The 19,484-nt window shown below is 38.0% G+C and overlaps 1 protein-coding gene across 3 annotated transcripts in view; it reads right to left on the bottom strand.

Annotated features, from left to right (window-relative positions):
* adgrb3 (adhesion G protein-coupled receptor B3) overlaps positions 1–19,484 on the bottom strand; it is a 201,021-nt gene that overhangs the window by 66,528 nt on the left and 115,009 nt on the right. For all 3 annotated transcript variants that reach the window (XM_083532335.1, XM_083532334.1, XM_083532336.1), the window contains 5 exons: positions 14,582–14,688; positions 13,950–14,144; positions 12,047–12,115; positions 10,252–10,360; positions 851–997 (listed from right to left, as the gene is read on the bottom strand). In XM_083532335.1, the coding sequence (XP_083388461.1) occupies positions 851–997; positions 10,252–10,360; positions 12,047–12,115; positions 13,950–14,144; positions 14,582–14,688 (627 nt within the window). The remainder of the gene's footprint in view (positions 1–850; positions 998–10,251; positions 10,361–12,046; positions 12,116–13,949; positions 14,145–14,581; positions 14,689–19,484) is intronic.

The raw sequence follows: 19,484 nt of genomic DNA, 5'->3' as shown, positions 1-19,484 counted from the left end.
CTGCGATAACATTGCAGACGTGGTAACGCATGTGGTCAGTTAGCACCATTAGACTCGAAACTTTTTCATACCACCCTCATATCACTTAGATGTACCCACAATAATTATTATTTGTTGCTGATATTTTGTAATAAAATAATTCATACATAATTAAAGGTGACTTTGCTGAGATGATGACAATTTACAATTAAAGTTTCTTCACTAAAGATTTTGCACATAAATTCCAAAATGAATAACAGAATCAAAAAGACTTATGGGCACTTGTGGCTGTGGTGTAAGTGAGGGTACATGGGGTGAGAGTTTGATTGATAAATGTGAAAAAATGAAACTGGAGAATTAGCAACATTAGCAGGAGGGAGCTGAAGTGCACTGAACATCAGTTTAAATCAGCTGAAGTGTCACCTGACCCATCATTACCAATCCTGCAACACTCATGGTCCCACATCACCTTAGACATTATTGCAGATCTACTTTTCTTGCAGAGCCAAATGAGTATCTCAGTAGATTGCAATTCAGTCTCTCTGGCTCATTTCACTTCCTGTTTTCCCCACTGGGGCGAGGAAAAGAGGTCAGCCTCAGTCACTCTCTCTTTCAGCATTGCCTCATGACAGAGGACATCATAAACAAAAGCATGATTATGAGTCATTTTAGTTGCAACCTTTTGACTATGGACTTAGTGGACTTCGTAGAAGAAGAGATTTGTGGGTAAAATTAATCTAATGAAAGAATTTACTGCTCTTTAAGTTGAAGCAAATGAGATAAAGTTTGGTGTCTGCCAAATGCCGTAAATGTAACATTTGCCTTTGTGGGCAGGTAGGAATAAAAAAGACAATATACACATTGCACATACCTGCACTTTGAGGAACAAAAATGCCTTTAGGGATGACCACCTTGTCCTCAGAGTTTCTGGCCCAGTCCACCATCCCTTTGCGTCCTTTCATTGGGAAGTTAATATCAGTCATCACCGACACTGCAGGGAGCCTCTGGATGCTGGCCACTGGGGAAAGTTCCAAAGACCACAAAATTACAAAGGGATAACAAATTTGCTATTCGTCTGTTGGCCTCAATAAGTGTCAGTTGATAAATATATTAAATAGTACAAGCCATAAATATCTTCAAGTGATGTATGTATAAAGTACACACAAAACAATATGGCTTAGTTAAATTCTTGATTTTCTTCTTTTGGCTTCTCTCATTAGGGGGCGCCACAGCAGATTATCCTTCTCCATACCCCTCTGTCCTCTACATCTGCTTCTTTCACCCCAACTACCTGCATGTCTTCCCTCACCACACCCATAAACCTCTTCCTTGGCCTTCCTTTTTCTTTTCCCCTTCCAGGCAGCTCCATCCTCAGCATTCTCCTACCGATATATGTCCCTCCTCTGCACATGTCCAAAAGTATGTTAACACCTGACTATCATGCTCATGTGTAACCTCCCCCTCACCAAAAAAAAAAAAGGCAGCCAGAAATTTAACTCAACTTTGAGTACACAAAGCAAGGTCAGTGATGGCATGGCTTGCCAAGGTTGGTTTGGAAGCACAGAGCCCTGACCTGAAATTCCCTGAACTCCTTATCAATTACAACATTAGCTTTCCTCCGGGCGTACCCTGATGAACTCACTGTGCCTGACTAATGCTTTTATTGCTGAATGCCACAATTTAATTCCATTAATTTTGGTATGTATAGTCAGTTTAATAGAAGTCAGTGTCATAAAGATGCTTTACAGAAACATTTAAAATGTAAAAATCAGGACTTTTAAAAGTAAAGTGTTATTAACATGTTAGTGCAAATAAATTTGTATTAAAAATATAAAGAAATAAATATAAAGGAGGCAAAATTACAACCTTCAACGCAACACACATTTATTCATGAAGTCGGATATGAAAAAATAAAAACGCCAATGAAAATTTATTTTTACCTGCTAAACATTTGTTTTGCTGATGTCTCAAATCTATCAGCGAAATCTGCCATGATGCACACATGCACAGCAATTAAAACCGTCCGTGTGGAAACATAGCAAAAGTTCAGTTTGGTGTCCTGATGATTTATGTCATTTAAAACACCATAATTACTTTAAACATTTACAAGAATTTTTTGCTCGAGTTAACTCATGACAATCATGAAATGTATCGCGATTAAATATTTGAATCGATTGACAGCCCTAGTATAAATGAATCTTCACAGCCATGTTTTAAAATGTGGTCGAAAGCCATCCCAACAGAGGTTGTTATGGCAACAGCGAGGAGTCCAACTCCATATAATGGCTTTTTTTAAATGGATGTTTAACAAGAACAAATCTTCAAAGTAAGAACAATGACAGCAAAAAGATAACCAGAAAATTGTTAATTGGAAAATGTTAAAGGATACAAGTGAAGAGGAAAAAAACCCAAATGATGCATGGCACCTACTAAACTATATATACTAGTTCCAAGTGTAAAAAGACTTGGAATACACCAGCGTTATAATGAAGTTTGTATTTAAATGACAGGAACTAATTCCTGATACTCAAATAAGAATGCAGACACCAGACAATCAAACACACAGTCAATGCTAATCAATTAGGAAACAGAAATTGAAAACAGTCTGCCATTGGTTACGAAACTTGACTCACTCGTGGTAAACACGGTCGCAAAACATGTATACGAAGTTGTGTTTTCACAGGTCATACCGTCATGCAGATTACGTTTCCCAGCAAACACTGTTGCCTTCAAACATGTTTGCCTTAGACGCCCCTTGTGCCTCTGCCCATGTCCACACTATTACCATTCCATTTCAAACGCATATTTCTCTCTCCGTTTTTGCCTTCTTTTTCAGTAAATGGAAACAAAGCTTTTTGAAAATATTGCAATGTGGACTGTGAAAATGGAGGCGTTTGAAAATAGTGACGTATCTTAGTCATGTGTCCGCACCTTTCCTTGATATTCGTCAAGTTTCAAAGACCCCGAAAAGTAAATAAACGGCATGGAAATGACACAGGTCAAAGAGTCTTACGTGCACAGAGATTTACGCATATTTCAGTGTGGGTGAGCAACGTTTGGGAAATGACTGAATAAGAAAGTGTGGATGCGAAACGTATTCAAATGAAAACGCTGTTTTCAAATGTATCTGGATTAGTGTAGAGCGGTAAACCTCTGTTTACACCAAGCATTAATAATTCTGTATATTTTATGTTTCTGATCTTGACCTGTTTTTGGCCACAAAAACTAAGCTTTTCGAAAAACCCTTTTTAATGTGTATAAATTTAAAAACACCACTTTAGCATCGCAGTGTGGACTGTGAAAATGAAGGCTTTCAAAAACTATGAAACATTTTTTGCCACGACGTTTCAAAGAGCCGGAAAGTGAATAAACGGCAGGTGGTTTCGCTCGTGAGCTGCACAGGGACGTAAAGTGTTTTAGTGTGAATGAGCAACTTTTAACAACGATTGAAAATGAAAAGAAAAAGAGTGGACGCAGCGTTTTTAGATAAAAAATTATGTTTTCTGATTTATCTGGATTAGTGTATTAGTATTAGTGTATTAGACTGTAGTGAATCAAGCCCAGTTTAGTTTATCTTGTATGCTGATCCCCTGGTTTTTTTTTAATCTTTGAGCCTAATTCATGTTTTTGGACTGTTTGCTATTTCAATTATTAAAGCTGTTCTAAAACTGGACTTACATCTGTCTAATCATCTTTACGTGACACGTTTAAATATGTTCCTTGAGATGATGCTTTAGATCAAGGGTCACCAACATGGTGCCCGGTAGCCCGCAAGGACCACATGATTAGCCCGCGGGCATTTTCTAAAAATGAGCCTACTTTGTTAAATCATTGTTGATAATTATTGTGAGAAATCATTAACATGATCAGTGTCTTCACATAGATGAATATCATTAATTATTAATAATAACATATAATTAAAGGTAAATTGAGCAAATTTGTTATTTCAGATCAAACTGAAAACTGTGTGTATCAAACTGGTAGCCCTTCACATTAATCGGTACCCAAGAAGTAGCTCTCAGTTTCAAAAAGGTTGGTGACCCCTGCTTTAGATTATACACCTATGCTAAATGTACTGTATTTTATACAATGCATATACATTGTATTGGGCAAATAATGTGATTGTGAAGGTGATAAGGCACAAAGGACTGATTAAATCAAAACAGCCATGCAGCAGCCAAATCAGAAAATGTATATACAAAAGCCTAACAGAACAGAACTACTGTATCAGCTGTCTTGTTAACCAGTGATGAGCATCCAGGAATCTGATTACAGCTGGTCACTGGTGTAACTAATCACGGGCACCAGTAGACAGCTACGAAGAGACAGAGACACAACAAGCTCAAGCTTAGCTCACTGTGTAGAACAAGAGCTAGTGTTGTGCACTGAGGCATAGGTAGATAGTTAAACAGCAGGCACAAAATCACAGGCACAATAAAATGCACTCTGTGTGTGTGTGTGTGTGTGTGTGTGTGTGTGTGTGTGTGTGTGTGTGTCTGCAACAGAGTGTTAATTTCAGGGCATATTGTGTGAAGCCACAGAGGGCTTTAAATGATGAAAAGGAGATGCTGGGCAACATGATGCAGAGAAGCTGTAATGACATAAAGGGTTCATTTCTATTTTAAAAGAAGATTAAAAGTACATCAGTCAAACCCAAAGAGCCTAGTCTAATTACCCCAACAAATGTTGAGTCTGTGGTCTACGACATGACAGTACGTGCAAACCTTTCAATGGGACACATCATCTTTCTTAGAACAACAACCCAAATTCAATTCATTTCAGTATTTTTATTTGTAGACCGCTTTAACAACAGGCATTGTCACAAAGAGCTTTACAGAGATAAAGCGGTAATACAGTGTATAAAAGAATGTATAGCTTAAGTGCCTACAATTTTGTATCTTGTAATTGTTTTTGTCACTAATGAGTGAGCCAGTGGTGACTGCAGCAAGAAAAAACTCCCTGAGACTTCATGAGGAAGAAACCCTGAGAGACTCTAAGGGGAACCTGTCCAGTAAATGCAGAAAAATGCGGTCCCGAGTCTTTGTAGCCGGCTGTTGATAATAATTACAGCCCAAATCCATCCTCAAAGTTCTTTAAGTCTTAAAGTTCTTCAGTAATATATAAAATACACGATATAGCATGCTGGTTAAGAGAATATCCAGATGTTAACATATAACTTTATTTTATTAACAAATTTTTTATTTCGATTTCTTTTCCTTACAGATGCACCTCCTCGCTAATCCATGCTACAGAAATAATGAAAAACTACAAAGCTGAGATCCATGATGTGAAGATCCATGAAATTACTAAGCAACACAAGAACTTTGACAATGGATTGAGACTGTCATTAATATCAACAGTCCACTACAATGGCTCAAGACCACAAGATGCATTTAATTGTCCATCACTGCACACCTTAACAATGATGGAACTGTAACGAATGGACTTTGAGGATAAGGTTCATAATTTGTATCCTATTATGATGTTGCGAATAACCCCGGACTTAATATTAGATCTTCAACAAAACAAAATTTTGTTTCTTTTTTAATCAATTATAATCGCAGGAACCCTTATATGTCAAAAAGAATCTTTCATAGTTTATGGCTGCCGCAGCACTCAAAAAAAAAAAAAAAAAAAAAAAGTTTTGCAATGAGCTCTTTATGAATACATATGAATAGCTCATGTTATCTGACTGAACGGCTGAGGGAAAGAGAAACCTCGGTCTCTGGCCAAGCCTCTTTGCTACTGTATCAGGGGGATGCCATAAATTAAGTCAGAAATGATGCAGTGATATTGTCCAGAGCCAAGTGATTTCCATTTGGCCAGTGCAGCAGCATCGTTTTGTCCTTTTAATTAAAAGATGCAGATGCTAAGCTGGAAAGAAGGTTATTTAGTACAGCGACGGAGATTATACCAAAAAAACGCTGAGGTGGATCGGATCTGTTCAATGTTAATTTTCTTGGAACAATTAGACCTAAAAAAACCATGCACCTTAAAAAAAAACTGCACTGTATTTAAAGCAAATCATATTTTATTGTTGTTATAATTATACAGTAGGGACTGTAGTAAAAATATCAGAGTTTCTGTCTTTTCTTAACAGGTGAAAATCGTGTGAAAACTGCGTACAGGTGAAGAATTCATTCCAGTGAGAAAAAAATGGTTAAAAAAAGCAGCAAAAACATTTAAGATGTGTTTTTCCTAAATTATCTACCAAATTACTGTGGTCCTAATGTCATAATTTACTAATAATATACTAATAATAAATTAATGTGGCTAATTGAGAAGCAACTGATCTTTAGGTATCATAAACGGATTGTTGGTTGAATATTTTGTCATAAGTTGCGATGGGTCGTTCATAAACTTTTCGAGTCTTTAATGTGACTCAGGAAAACGAGTCGTCTCAAAAAGTGATTTGTTTATTTTGTAATGGATGCGAATGAGCAAAGCTTCGCAAAATCTTTGTAGGTTATGTAGCAGAATTGACTAGTTTACCTCTCCAATCTTCTAGTCCGAGTCGTTCATTTTTTTTAATCACATGACTCCCATATATGCTACAGTATAATCTACTGTATAATATGCATTATACAGGAAAGAGACTTGAGTAGTCTCATGAGTTCTGTAGTCTGAGTCATTCGTCTTTTTGTCAATTGACTCCTAAATACGCTATGAAGGGGATTAAAGGAACGAAATGAACTAAATGACTCATTCATTTTGATGAACGAGATTTAATGAATCTTTAAAGATGTTACTAAAATGATCCGCTCTTCCAATCACTAGTCATGCATCCTGATCTCGTATCATTCAGTAGTGACACATTTTATTGTATTGTTGTCAATTGGTGTTAAATATTGACTGGCTACAAGCCTGCAAATATGACCTCCAAAATGCCTAAAACGAAAAACAGTAAACTCTTGGCCACAAGCTGGAATGGCATTTGCCATGATTTAATTTCTTCTGTTGGACAGAGGCATCTGGAAGGTAGCTGAGGACTGAGAGGTGCAATGATAGCTAACAGTGATGCAGGTCAAGGAAGCAGGGAAGTGATCTGGAATACAGGCTGGTTCTACTGGAATGGCGACATCAAACCTGCCCAAATAGAGGAGCCCAGTCTGAGGCTAAGACAGTAGCATAGAATATATACAAACTGTTTGCAGTGATGTGCAATTAAATGCAACCTGTGGTCCTGAGCCATTGTAGTAGACTAATTCCATCCCAATCCATCCTCAAAGTTCTTGTGTTGCTCATTTAATGGATCTTTTTATTCACAAGTGGATGTTTAGATCAAGAATGCAAATGGTAACTGAAATGCCAACTGGAATGTAATGTACTCAGGACTACAGGTTGCACTTGATCACCATCACTGCACACCTCAACATTGTTTATCTGTAATATGCACATTTGGTGCCACCCAGATAAAGATGAGTTCCCTCTTGAGTTTGGTTCCTCTCAAGGTTCCTTCCTTATGCCATCTCAGAGTGTGAGCTTTAAAACAGTTCATTGTTAAAAATGCTATTGAAATAAAAACGAATTGAATTCATGTAAAGCACATCTGCACAAGGGGAAATCCATCTTGGTACAATCCACACTGTTTGCTTTAGAATTCACTCTGTGGCCAATAAACTGAATAGTTGGATCTTCTTTTTAGCACCTATGAGCATCGAGTTCATCCAGTCATGCAGTCAAGTTGGAGCCTGGAAAAAATAAGTACATGGGAGTTGGCACCTGGCTGCCTTGTCTCTGTAATGTAATAGACATGCCTGGAATGTCTTTTTGATTCACTGGGGAAAGTTCTCTACACAAGTGTGTTCTTTAGTGATCATGCTCATCAAAAACAATAGGGCACAGAGAGGAGCTTGCATAGGTTGTACTATTTGCATTAGACGTGTTGGGGGTCAAAGGACTTGCTCAAGAGCCCAACAGTGGCAGCTTGGTGTGGCTGGGATTTTAACCAACGCCCTTCGGATCAGAAGTCCAACATCGTATCCACTGAGCTATCACTCCTCCATGACTCCAAACAAACATTTTTATAGTCATAATCTATAATCTCTCTGTAAACAAACAGCTCTCAATGCATCCACTTTACACTGGAAAGCAAAATCAGCTGTGCTCTATGGTAGAGGGAGACTGTAACATGTCTGTGCTCAGTGTGTTGGATACTGGGACACAAAATTCAAAGTCAAAATTCACTGCAGAGGACATGAGCAGTAAAATAAGGCATATCCATAATTGGTATCCAGAACAAGCATGAGACAAAACCTGGAATCAACAAAAAATACGATAGTACTGACACAGGCATTACAGATACTTTTAGCTGGAATTCTATGACTTGCATGACAAGACATGCACAAAAATATACACAACCTGGAGAGAGGGAACAATTGTTGCCTGAAGTAATGACATTCACCTCCACTGGGGAGACACAACCTGGAGATAAGATTTGTTTTATAACTTTTATAACTGCTCTTTGCTTGCTATGGCAGTGAATGAGATTTATTAATGATTTCGCTTGCCTTCGAAAACACTTTGTTGTAGTAATATGGCTGTGTATCGTCAGGCAAAATGATACGTTTCAGGATACATGGGTTGTCGATGTGATATGTGGCGAAACATTGCAATACTGTTAGCTTGGGATAATTCTAATTTTAGGAATAAGATGTAATTTTAGGAAAGTTGATAATAAGAGCACACCACCGCATATGCACATGATTTAACTAGAACACAGAAGCATTTGCATTATTTACATTGAAAATGACAAACCTGCTAACTTTAAATACACCTATTATGAAGTAGGATTGGTGATGATAATGGTTATATTAGAATTAGTAATAGGCTAGTAGTAGAAGTGTGATCTGAGCGCTAACTATATATATATATATATATATATATATATATATATATATATATATATATATATATATATATATATATATATATATATATATACTGTATTTAGGAAGAGAACATGGTCAGGCAATTAAAGACTTAAGAGGTTGTTGAAACCGCAGTCCCCTTTAACTTCAGGCTTTTTTTATATAGCACTATTCTTTAAGCCACAAATAAGGCTTTGTTTGGTTATAAATATGTGGCAGCATGCACATGGATGTTTTTTAAATATATATATATATATATATATATATATATATATATATATATATATATATATATATATATATATATATATATTGATATTGCATTTTTTGAGTATCGATACAGTATCGCCCAACAAAACATCACAATACTCACGTGTATCGATATTTCTTCACACTCCTATTTAATTATGTTATGTGGAAAATATCTGCAACTATTGTAGCAAAAGTCAATGACAAGAAATCATCTTTTTGACCCAAAACTTAAACTGCTTCAATGAATTTGACAGAACAACAACAATTTTAAAACTATACAGTGACATGCAGTTAATATATTCTATAAAAGACAATAGCATCAATATCGCAGATAAATATTAATCAGAGTTATCCCTTCTTTCATTACTCCCCCAGGAGTTTTCTCTCCTTGTTATAAATTAAAATGAAGCAGAACATTTTTCATTTTAATGAACAAAATTGGTTAACCTTTTTAGCTATTTCCTTCATCCCACACACTATTTAATGTTTTAATGTCTATTATTATGAACATGCAGAGTCAGTAGGCGCAGTCAAATGTCAATCCTGGAAATGGCATTTCTTCAGACTACCCAGAGTACAATGCGGTCTACAAACTTGCCTGCTTCAGATTAATCAGTTGCCATGGCCACAGCTTACAATATAAAAATACTTTCAAACCACTATGTGATGTGTATACTGCTGTTTGCATGCACACACACACACACACGCACACACACACACACACACACACACACACACACACACACACTCACACATCACCTACATCGGTACTTGACTTTACTAACACCCTTGTGGCTGATTAACACAAATGTCCACAATCACACTCCAACCTCTAGTGGAACATCTTCCCAGAAGAGTGGAGGTTATTGGAGGGACTAAATGTGGAATGCGATGCTCAAAAAGCACATACCACACTTATGGCCAGGTGTCCGCAAACTTTTGCCAATATGGTGTATATGCAACGTTCGTGATGCAGCACAATATTGTTGATGTAGATATTAAACAAAAAAGCTCGAAATATTTTAAACTGCTGAAGCAAATAGAGAATCCACTAGAACTGGTAAAATCAGGTGAAACCATTGTTAATGTTTTTCAAATGAATGTTCCTTATATAGACACAGTTTGCCATTAAGATTTGAATAGTTCTTACCCAGGTTTCCGGTCATCAAGTAAGCGTTGTGAAAATCCTTCATGCCGAGACCGACGATGTGTATGAACTCCTCAATGACCTGCATCAGCTCCACTGCACCTGGATAGATCTGGAACAAAAAAAGACTGAGAATGAGCGAGTAAAAGGAGAGAAGTGGCTTCTGGGAACTAGTACTACAAGCCTACTTTTGGTCAGGGCAGTACATTTAGAGTTTTGTGACATTTAATTAAAAACTGCGTTCCTGTTTTTTGACATTTTTGTAACTTTGTGGTTGAAAGGATGCATGAAACTCTAAATAATATGCTTTATTCAGAGTATAATACACTTAGCCCTTACATTTAATTGGTAAAAATGAAATTAAATGAAAAATAAATTAAATTATATGCCCAATTAAAGCTTTGGGAAACAAGAGTGGGCAGTGGGTGGAGCCTGAAAAGAGGCTCAGAATGTAATCAGTATATTTTCATCCAGTTGATTGCAGTGTGCTTATGGTTTGAGATGTTTTTTTGCCTTCATGTTTTAGTCAGGAGGCACAGCTTGACTTATAATCTGTCCTGGACCTGGCAATGATTTCATTTTGATAATCAATAATTAACACACAACGAGTCAGGCACCTTATAATGCAGCTGAGCAGTGCAGAACCATGAGTCCTGGATTCAAGCCAGAACCGTCAGTCTGATCATGGTCAGAGAAGGCCATTGGCTCTCTTAAGCATTATCTTTGTATCTCCATGGCAACAAGGCTAGTGATGTGCAATAGGAAAATGTAGTGAGGGAAATGACTAAGACAGACGTCCTCTCGATAAGGACACAAAGTCTTGATGGGTTTCTGCTGTACGGATAATACAAGCGAACAAAGAATACCTTTAAAAAATCATTAAAATAAAAAATGAAATTTCTGTCTAATGAAAGAGAAACTACGTCTGAGTCTTGAACGATGATAAATATAGTGGAATTTGAGTAAATTGCACACACTTTTTGTGTCATTTGTGTGACAAGCCAACAGTAATTTCGGAAGCCAGTGAACTAATGAACCTCACACTCTCTTTGTTTGAGTGCTCTGATTAGGGGATGCAAGTGTGCACATTTATCTATCTAGGGATAACACCGTCTTCTCCTTTCATATAAATATATAAGATCTTTGGATGAAATGAAAATCTGAGCTTGAGCCTGAGGGTTTCTCGTGTTAGCTGAGTTATCTATAAGGAAAAAAGGAGCCCTCATGCCATAGTTATATAAATTTGAAAACTAATACATATATATATATATATATAAAGAGAGAAAGAGGGGTGGGGTGGGGGAGGCGGCATATGTGAGCATTTTATCTACAGTAGACTTGGCACTGTTACTGCCACCGTGTGGATTTGCTGAGCATTGAAGCTCCTGGGTCTTTTCTCCTGTTGCTAGGCCACACGTGCCGAATGATTTGCACACTACAGTTGAAGAGCAGAGATCCTTCACCACACACTGAACCCACTTGTTATGCTGTTTTATTGAGTCTAAATTCTAAAGCCCTCACTTACATTTTTATTTTAAATGTCTCACATTACAGCTCAAACTGTATAGTGTTTGTATTTATAGTTGTATTATTTTATTTTCCTAGTTTTTATATATATTTTTTTAGAGCACCAGCACACCAGAAATTCCTTGTAAAGGCAACCCGTGATACTTGGAAATAAAGATGACTCTGTTCTAGTTAAAAGTCTGTCGTTGGTAGTAGCAAGAACTCAATAATATATACATGTCAAATGCTGTGTGTTTCTGCATTAAGATTAAGGAGGTAACACTGTACTCACCTGCTGGGCATCTTCCCATTTTTCTTGGTTCTCCTCCTCCAGTAGATTGCTGATAATCTGAAAAAAGTTCTGAACAGCCACAAAAAAAGAAGAATCAGTTTTTCAACCAGTCTGAACATAAACAAAAAAAAAATATATATATATACATCACTATGTCTATGAATTGTTTGGTGTTATTTATGTTTCTGGTATCCAGTACATCTTCTCATTAGTATGTGGGCAGATTGATCTAATTCCACACCATCAGCTAATTTTGTCTGCCCCAACTAACATTAGCCCAAGCTCCCCTCCTGCAGGTGCTCTATGAATGGACGCACACACACACACACACACACACACACACTCACGTGCGCACAAACAAATGACGCATTGCTCCTGCAGTCTAAACAAATGCCATCTTAGGTAATAACGGTGAAAAGCCACACCAGTGATTTGTGGAGAGATGGACCTGTCAGGCAATGTCAGCATCAAAATGCACCTGGGAGTTATTGCTGCTTTCAGGTTAGGTAGGGGGTTGATCTTCTGTCAGCACTAAATGTGAGCACTAAATTAAAGAGCATTATGGGTGCTTACTAACCGTGTAAGCACGCTGGCACAAATGTTTGTGTAGACAAAGTCTATGGAGATGGAGGGGCAGATATATATCTCTCTATCTTATCCGAAGAGGCCGTCTCTGCACTGGTGCCTTTGTTTTATACTTAAGTGCTTAATACTCCCTCTGGTGGTAACATGTCCATGTAAACAACGCATGACACACTCACACAAAGGAGGTAATTCGCAGCAAAGAGTTGAATCTCTGATAGATAAATCCTTTCACAGCACACATTTATACAGGCGTGAGGAAACAGACAACACAATCGGTAAATACTCAAGTTATTATGGCATCGCGCATCGCCCTTGGGAGCCCTTGTGACAATGCGATAGATGGAGATGATCTTACTTCACAGACACAGAGACTGTGGGATTCTCTTATCAGTAGAAGTGGCATGCTACTGAAATCCCAAAAGCTCTCCCTGAAGGCAGATAGGAGATTATTACTATCCACACTGGTGGAGGTCATTATGAGCAGGTCTTTTTTTTTTTACTTTATTTTCTTGTTTTGTCCATGTAATGTAAGTGTAAAGGTAAAGGCGTCTTGAGCTGGGGTCAGAGTGCAGACTCAGCCTTGATACAGTGCCCCTGGAGCACAGAGGATTAAGGGCCTTGCTTAAGGGCCCATGAGAGAACCCCTGATCAGTATCCCAGAGCCTTAACCCCTTAGCTACCACTTCCCCTATAAGCATAAACATTATACTGATGTCATTGAAAACATCCATCAAATTAATTAAAGCAGAAAATCAAATATTATATGGAAAAAATGTTTTATTTGTATTGGCAAATATTATTGTACAGTGCTGCTGAATTTTCCAAGCTTATGTTCCTTTTTTCCCTAATAGGAGTGTTAACTGTAATTCAAAATACAGGTTTATATTAAATATCATACAATTTATGTTAATTACAACAAATTCATATTTGATGCTATTATATTATATTATATTATATTATATTATATTATATTATATTATATTATATTATATTATATTATAATAACAGCTAATTCCTTGCAGCTTGAAGTAACATATAGGAGGAGTCATTAAAACAGAGGACTTTAATACCTTATTTAAAGATAAAATGATTTTAAGTGCTAAGAGGAATGAACTCGGCTATTAGAAATTGTAAATATTCATTTAAACATAAATGATCGAATGAATGATTTATCATAAAAGTATGATTTATAAATCAGAGTAAAAAATCCTCATTCTATTACACGATCCAACCTCAACAGCATCATTACACTCTGACGTATAGCAAAAACTGTCCTTCTTTTCATCATACAGCACGTTAGTTATAGAAGAACTTGTACCTGAACGTCGTCTGAAGATGGTTCGTAGCTGGCCCTTTTAAAAGTGTCAGTAACGTTCCATAAGATTTCCACAGAGGAAAGCAGGTCTCCGGCATAGAAGTTGCGTCTTTGAGTGAGGTCCAGCAATACCTTGGTCACCTGGGACATGCCGTCCCCTGCAAGGTTCCTCTGACCCTTGGCAAGGTGTCCCTGGACCTGAGGAACAAAGCTTTAAGCTTAAGCACGCATTTATGATCATACTAACAATTTGATGAATTATTAGTTAGTCCTCAATAATCTATTCCAGACAAGCTCCTGGTCTATTATCTATTATCAAGCTCCTGGTCCTCTCCTATTTTGTCACAATGAAATCCTGTGGATAAAACTGAAGAACTTCGAACCACATTTACAGGCAGTAGAGTTCATGAAAAAGGAAGGAGAAGATCATTTTATACTGCTCTGGGCACACAAACCATAATTAAATGAAAACACGCACACGCTTGTACAGCATGCATCTAGGAGACAAACCAAAAGCCTAATAAGCAGATAGGAAAATTGAAGGTTGACTACAATTTAACATGGTTGGAAAATGTTCTTTTTTTCACTTCCCCGCTGTGAGAGCTGATCTTTCCTCATTGTGGCTTTGCACCTACCGACTGCTGTAAGTATCTGTATTCATTCTGAATGCATCGAGCATAGCTGGGCTGCTCCCAATACGCAACCCCACGGTGATCTAGAGAGCAGCGTCGACTTGTGGTGCCTGCAGAAAGATGAGAGCAAAAAGAAACAGAGAGAATAAGTAAAAAAAAAATGAAAGGGGAAAAGGCTATTTTATGACTGATAGTGCAAAAGAGGCAAATAATACAGGGGAGGCAAGTAATATAAGAGGAATACAATGAAGGCAGGAAACTGAAAAGCATAGAAACTGATAGAGAGGGAGATATAAGTGATATTGTGAGGATCATCTGATCCCTTTTTCTCATTTTGACACCTACCTGGCAGCACACACATCTTTCATATACAGGCTACGTATTCGGGTAATTGTGGAACCACGTGCATGACACGTTAGCGTCGCTGCTGCGCTCATCCACGTATACACTCAAATGTTTTTTTATTTTCTTTAGGTAACTAATTCCAAACCATACCTACACTCAACCCCAATTCTAACACCAGTAACCAAATCGTGTATTGCCTTTAACTTTTATATACTGTGAAGTCTTTTCTCCACAGTACCCACACTAGTTACATGATAATAATCGCAGTGGGCAATGACATTATTACTTATTACTTTAGAAGATTGAAATAAAAGCGAGCATTTAACATGTTTGAGGTAAAATATAATGTCTATATTCAGAATCCTAGGGGTCAACAGTGCAAAGTAATGGAGAGTGTGTTAGAGAAGTGAAGAAAAGAGTGCAGGCAGGGTGGAGTGGGTGGGAAAGAGTGATAGCAGGAGTGATTTGTGATAGAAGAGTATCTGCGAGAGTAAAAGGGAAAGTTTATAGGACTGTGGTGAGACCTGAGATGTTGTATGGTTTAGAGACAGTGGCATTGAGTAAAAGGCAGGAGGTGGAGCTGGAGGTAGCAGAGCTGTTAAGGTTTTTGTTGGGAGTAACGAGGATGGACAGGATTAGAAATTAGTTTCTTAGAGGGACAGCGCATGTAGGATGTTTTGGAGACAAGGTGAGGGAGGAGAGATTGAGATGGTTTGGACATGTGCAGAGGAAGGACATGAGTTATACTGGTAGAAGAATGCTGAGGATGGAGCCACCAGGAAGGAGGAAAAGAGGAAGACCAAGGAGGAGGTTCATGGATGTGGTGAGGACATGAAGACATGAAGGTAGTTGGTGTGAAAGAGGCAGATGTAGAGGACAGGGTGGTATGGAGACGGATGATCCACTGTGGCGACCCCTAATGGGAGCAGCCGAAAGAAGAAGAAGAAGATATTCAGAATCCTAACAGGAATGAAAATGTTTTTAAAAGTTGAGCTTGCACTTAAAAGTTAAAAAGATTTAGCCATCCCATTATGAACATCAGAGCAATGCCTGAAGAACTGTTTAGTGGAACCTACTGTAATACAGGGAATATCTCCCTGATGGAATGACATTACTTTGCAGAGAATGTATGTACATAGAGCACATTCACAAACAGAGGCAATTTAATTTCCAGTTCATCTCCTGGGAATTTTCTGGAACCAGAAGAAAACCAGAGAACTCTGGGAAACCTCACCAGGACACATTAGACAGAAAGTAACCTGGATTCAAGATGGAACTGTGGACCATGGGGTGTAAGTTGGTGGAGATAATTGCCCCACCACGATGACTCCTTACAATGATTTGCAAGTGAGGCATGTTGTGAAGTAACTTTTTTATATTCTTAATCATGTGCCTTTGATAAATGTGTGCTCTCAGTTTAATTCTGATCTGCATATAAGTTAACATAGTAAATGTATCAATTTTGCTCTGATTTGGAAAATAAATTGACTTATGGTCATGAAAATGTCAAAAAATTCCTCATGGAGCCCTTTGCCTTTTTCAAAAAGGTTTCGGGTGGCATTCATACGGAATATCACCTCTCACACTCACAGCAAGGCTGTTAATGGCTTCTCCCCAGTACTTAAGAACACATGCAGGGACACTGAATGCTAGAACAATCATACTGTTAGATCAAAATGGTACACTGTTGGAAGCACAGAGACACCCAGAGCCATTACCCACAGATCAAACTGAACCTACAGTACGGGCAATGGTAAAATTCAGCGATTCACATTGGTGCGTCGAAATAAAAGTGAACGATGTGATGCATCGATTTAAAAAAGTGCATTTGTTTCGGTAAAAAACGGTTAATTAATATATAATTATTTGTAGATCCGCTATACTTCTATTATTTAGACAACAGTTTCTCGAGCGCGTTCTCTCAGAAACACTGCTGCTACGTGAATATGACGTGTCACAACACTATGGAGATGGAGGCGTTTCCTGAAAGTCACATAGAATACAGATTAACATGGCAGAGGTAGAGCTGTAACTTCCTGCACACACAACAGGAAATCTTCGTCTGGTTTTATTTAATTGTTTTTCTTTTTGCACTACAAAGGCGTGTTTGTGAAAGGGGCCATGCGTTACAAGTCAGAAGGCACTTAAGTAAATTGATGATTTGCTGTCGGTCTAAACCAAACAAATAAAAGTGAACTTTCTGTACCATATTGAAGTGTAAGTTTAATGTATCATATCATTGGATATGCATCGAGATGTGAATCACATCGGCCTCAGTTATGGAGATGCGCATCCCTAGAACCTTTTGTGGTTAGATAATTTAACTGAAACGCTGGCCAATATACAGTAGTGTTGGAGATTTCTCGTCTATGTACGTGTAAATCTTCACACATTGAGTAAAAGCATAGTTTGAACGTTTAATCAGCAAAGCAAATAGTGCAGTCCACACAACACAATGGGAGGCATCAGAATCCGAAATTCACTTTCAATTAAATAAAATTAAATTTGAAAAAAATTTATTGTACTTTTAAAAATGCAGATTGTCCCGGAGCAGCTTTACAGAAATAAATAGATTACTGACATAAATTAGAACGCCCAACAGGAGTAACTGTAGACAGTAGAGGATGCTCTCTAAAAAGTATGCTCCAATACCAACCCAAAGTGTATAGAAAAACAATTCACAGCTGCCCAACTCACTGCCGAATTTTAATTTGGGCTGCTACAGCCAAACCCTTGGTCATTGGTGCCAAATGTCAGTTTCGATGGGACCAGCAGTACAATGTGAAATGTAGGAAATGTTTATTCCACCCTGCTTCATGTAGTGACCTGGTCACTGTTCTGCAAGACGAATGGCTCAAAAACCCTTTGGCCACTGGACAAGACAAGACTGGACAAGCCTGGACAAGACAATGGAGGTCACTCTGTGCAGCCTGGGACGGTTTCTCATCAACGCCTTGGGTGGTTCCATGAAATTCCGGAGTAAGAACGGGAGCTTTGAGGATGTATTGGACTGTAGTTAATGTCAACAGTCTGCTACATTGACTCAGGACTTCTTTTCGCTTCTGGTCATCATCACTGTACCCCGCAACATCTTATATCTGCTATAAATGGACATTCAGTGCAACGCAGATGAGGATGGGTTCCCTCTTGAGTCTGGTTCCTTCTCAAGGTTTCTTCCTTATGTCATCTCGGAGAGTTTTTCCTTCACCACAGTCGCCACCGGCTCGCTCATCAGGGACAAACTTACTTATAAAAGAACATATTCACTTTTAATCACCACATTATCTGTGTAAAGCTGCTTTGAGACAATGTTCATTGTTAAAAGCGCTGTACAAATAAAAATGAATTGAATTGAACTTATATCTGTCATTCCCATGATTAACTGATGCTTAACTGATGGCAAAATTCTGCTATACACCATACTATTAAATTATTGTGGTCTTAATTAAGGGTTTTTAGATTCACTGTCTAATCTATTTACAATCACATGAATGGCTTTTGCCCTTATTTAGAGTGACTTACAATGATCCCATCCCCCCCCCCCCCACACACACACACAACGGTGCTGCCTGTGGCTATCAGGTCACTTTTACAGTATGTAATAATTTTCCTTCTCTGTCTAAAGAATCAGGGTTCTTCTCAAAGCTTTCTTTGCCCACGTTTGGTTTCAGTAAGCGGAACAAACTACTTGTTTCTCACCGACATAAAGAAATGCTTTAAAGCTTAAAAGCTTACCACAGATTCACAAACCCCATATGCACACAGTTAAATCTGCCAGCTATGTAGCAGTCACACCTGGTTGTTATCTCTGGCTCCAGTCAGCATCCTCACTCTGCTCCACTTAGACCTTTATTTTCTCATCCCTGCATCCACTCTCTAGGACACAATGGCAGTGAGCGTGACATAGGAGCATACAAAGTGGCACAATGATGCCAGGATCGTCAATGCAGCCTCAGATAAACCAACAGGTCCGAGGAGAACAAGAATAAAATGAAGAAGCAAAGAATCAAATATCACAATTTCTACAAGCATTCAGGCCGTTTGCTTTGACACTCGAACCTCATTGTTGGTGCATCCTGTTTCCATTCAATACGTTTTTACAACATGATTGTGTAGAGGAACAGTCCAGGAGAAAGGAACTCCAGTCCTACGAAACACCGCACATTCCTTCATTCATTTTTAACAAGTTTAAAACGATTATTCTTCTTAGAGCTGTCCACAAAACCAACCAACTCATAGAGAGAAGAGCTTTAGGTGGGATATCAGCAAGGGAAAACAATTTGTATTTATTCTTGATTTCATCTGAGGGAAATGAGGCCCTACTTGACTATTCTATTCCTGTGGTGGAGCAGGGTGTTGTTCGCATTATGCTGTGGGGATTAATTTTTTTTTACCAGCAAGTATTCAGATATTCTGTCTGGACTGAAGGAAAAATGAACGCAGAGCTTCTTGAATAGAAGCTGCAGGACTTCAGACTGGCACAAAATGTTCACTATTTAAGAAAATACTTTCCCAAATACTTTAGAAAAAGTTCTTGGGTGACCAGTTTTAAATAATGTTA

The sequence above is a fragment of the Silurus aristotelis genome (genome assembly GCF_946808225.1).
Source record: "Silurus aristotelis genome assembly, chromosome: 27".
Taxonomy (NCBI): domain Eukaryota; kingdom Metazoa; phylum Chordata; class Actinopteri; order Siluriformes; family Siluridae; genus Silurus; species Silurus aristotelis.
This window is presented reverse-complemented; position numbering and strand designations above follow the sequence as displayed.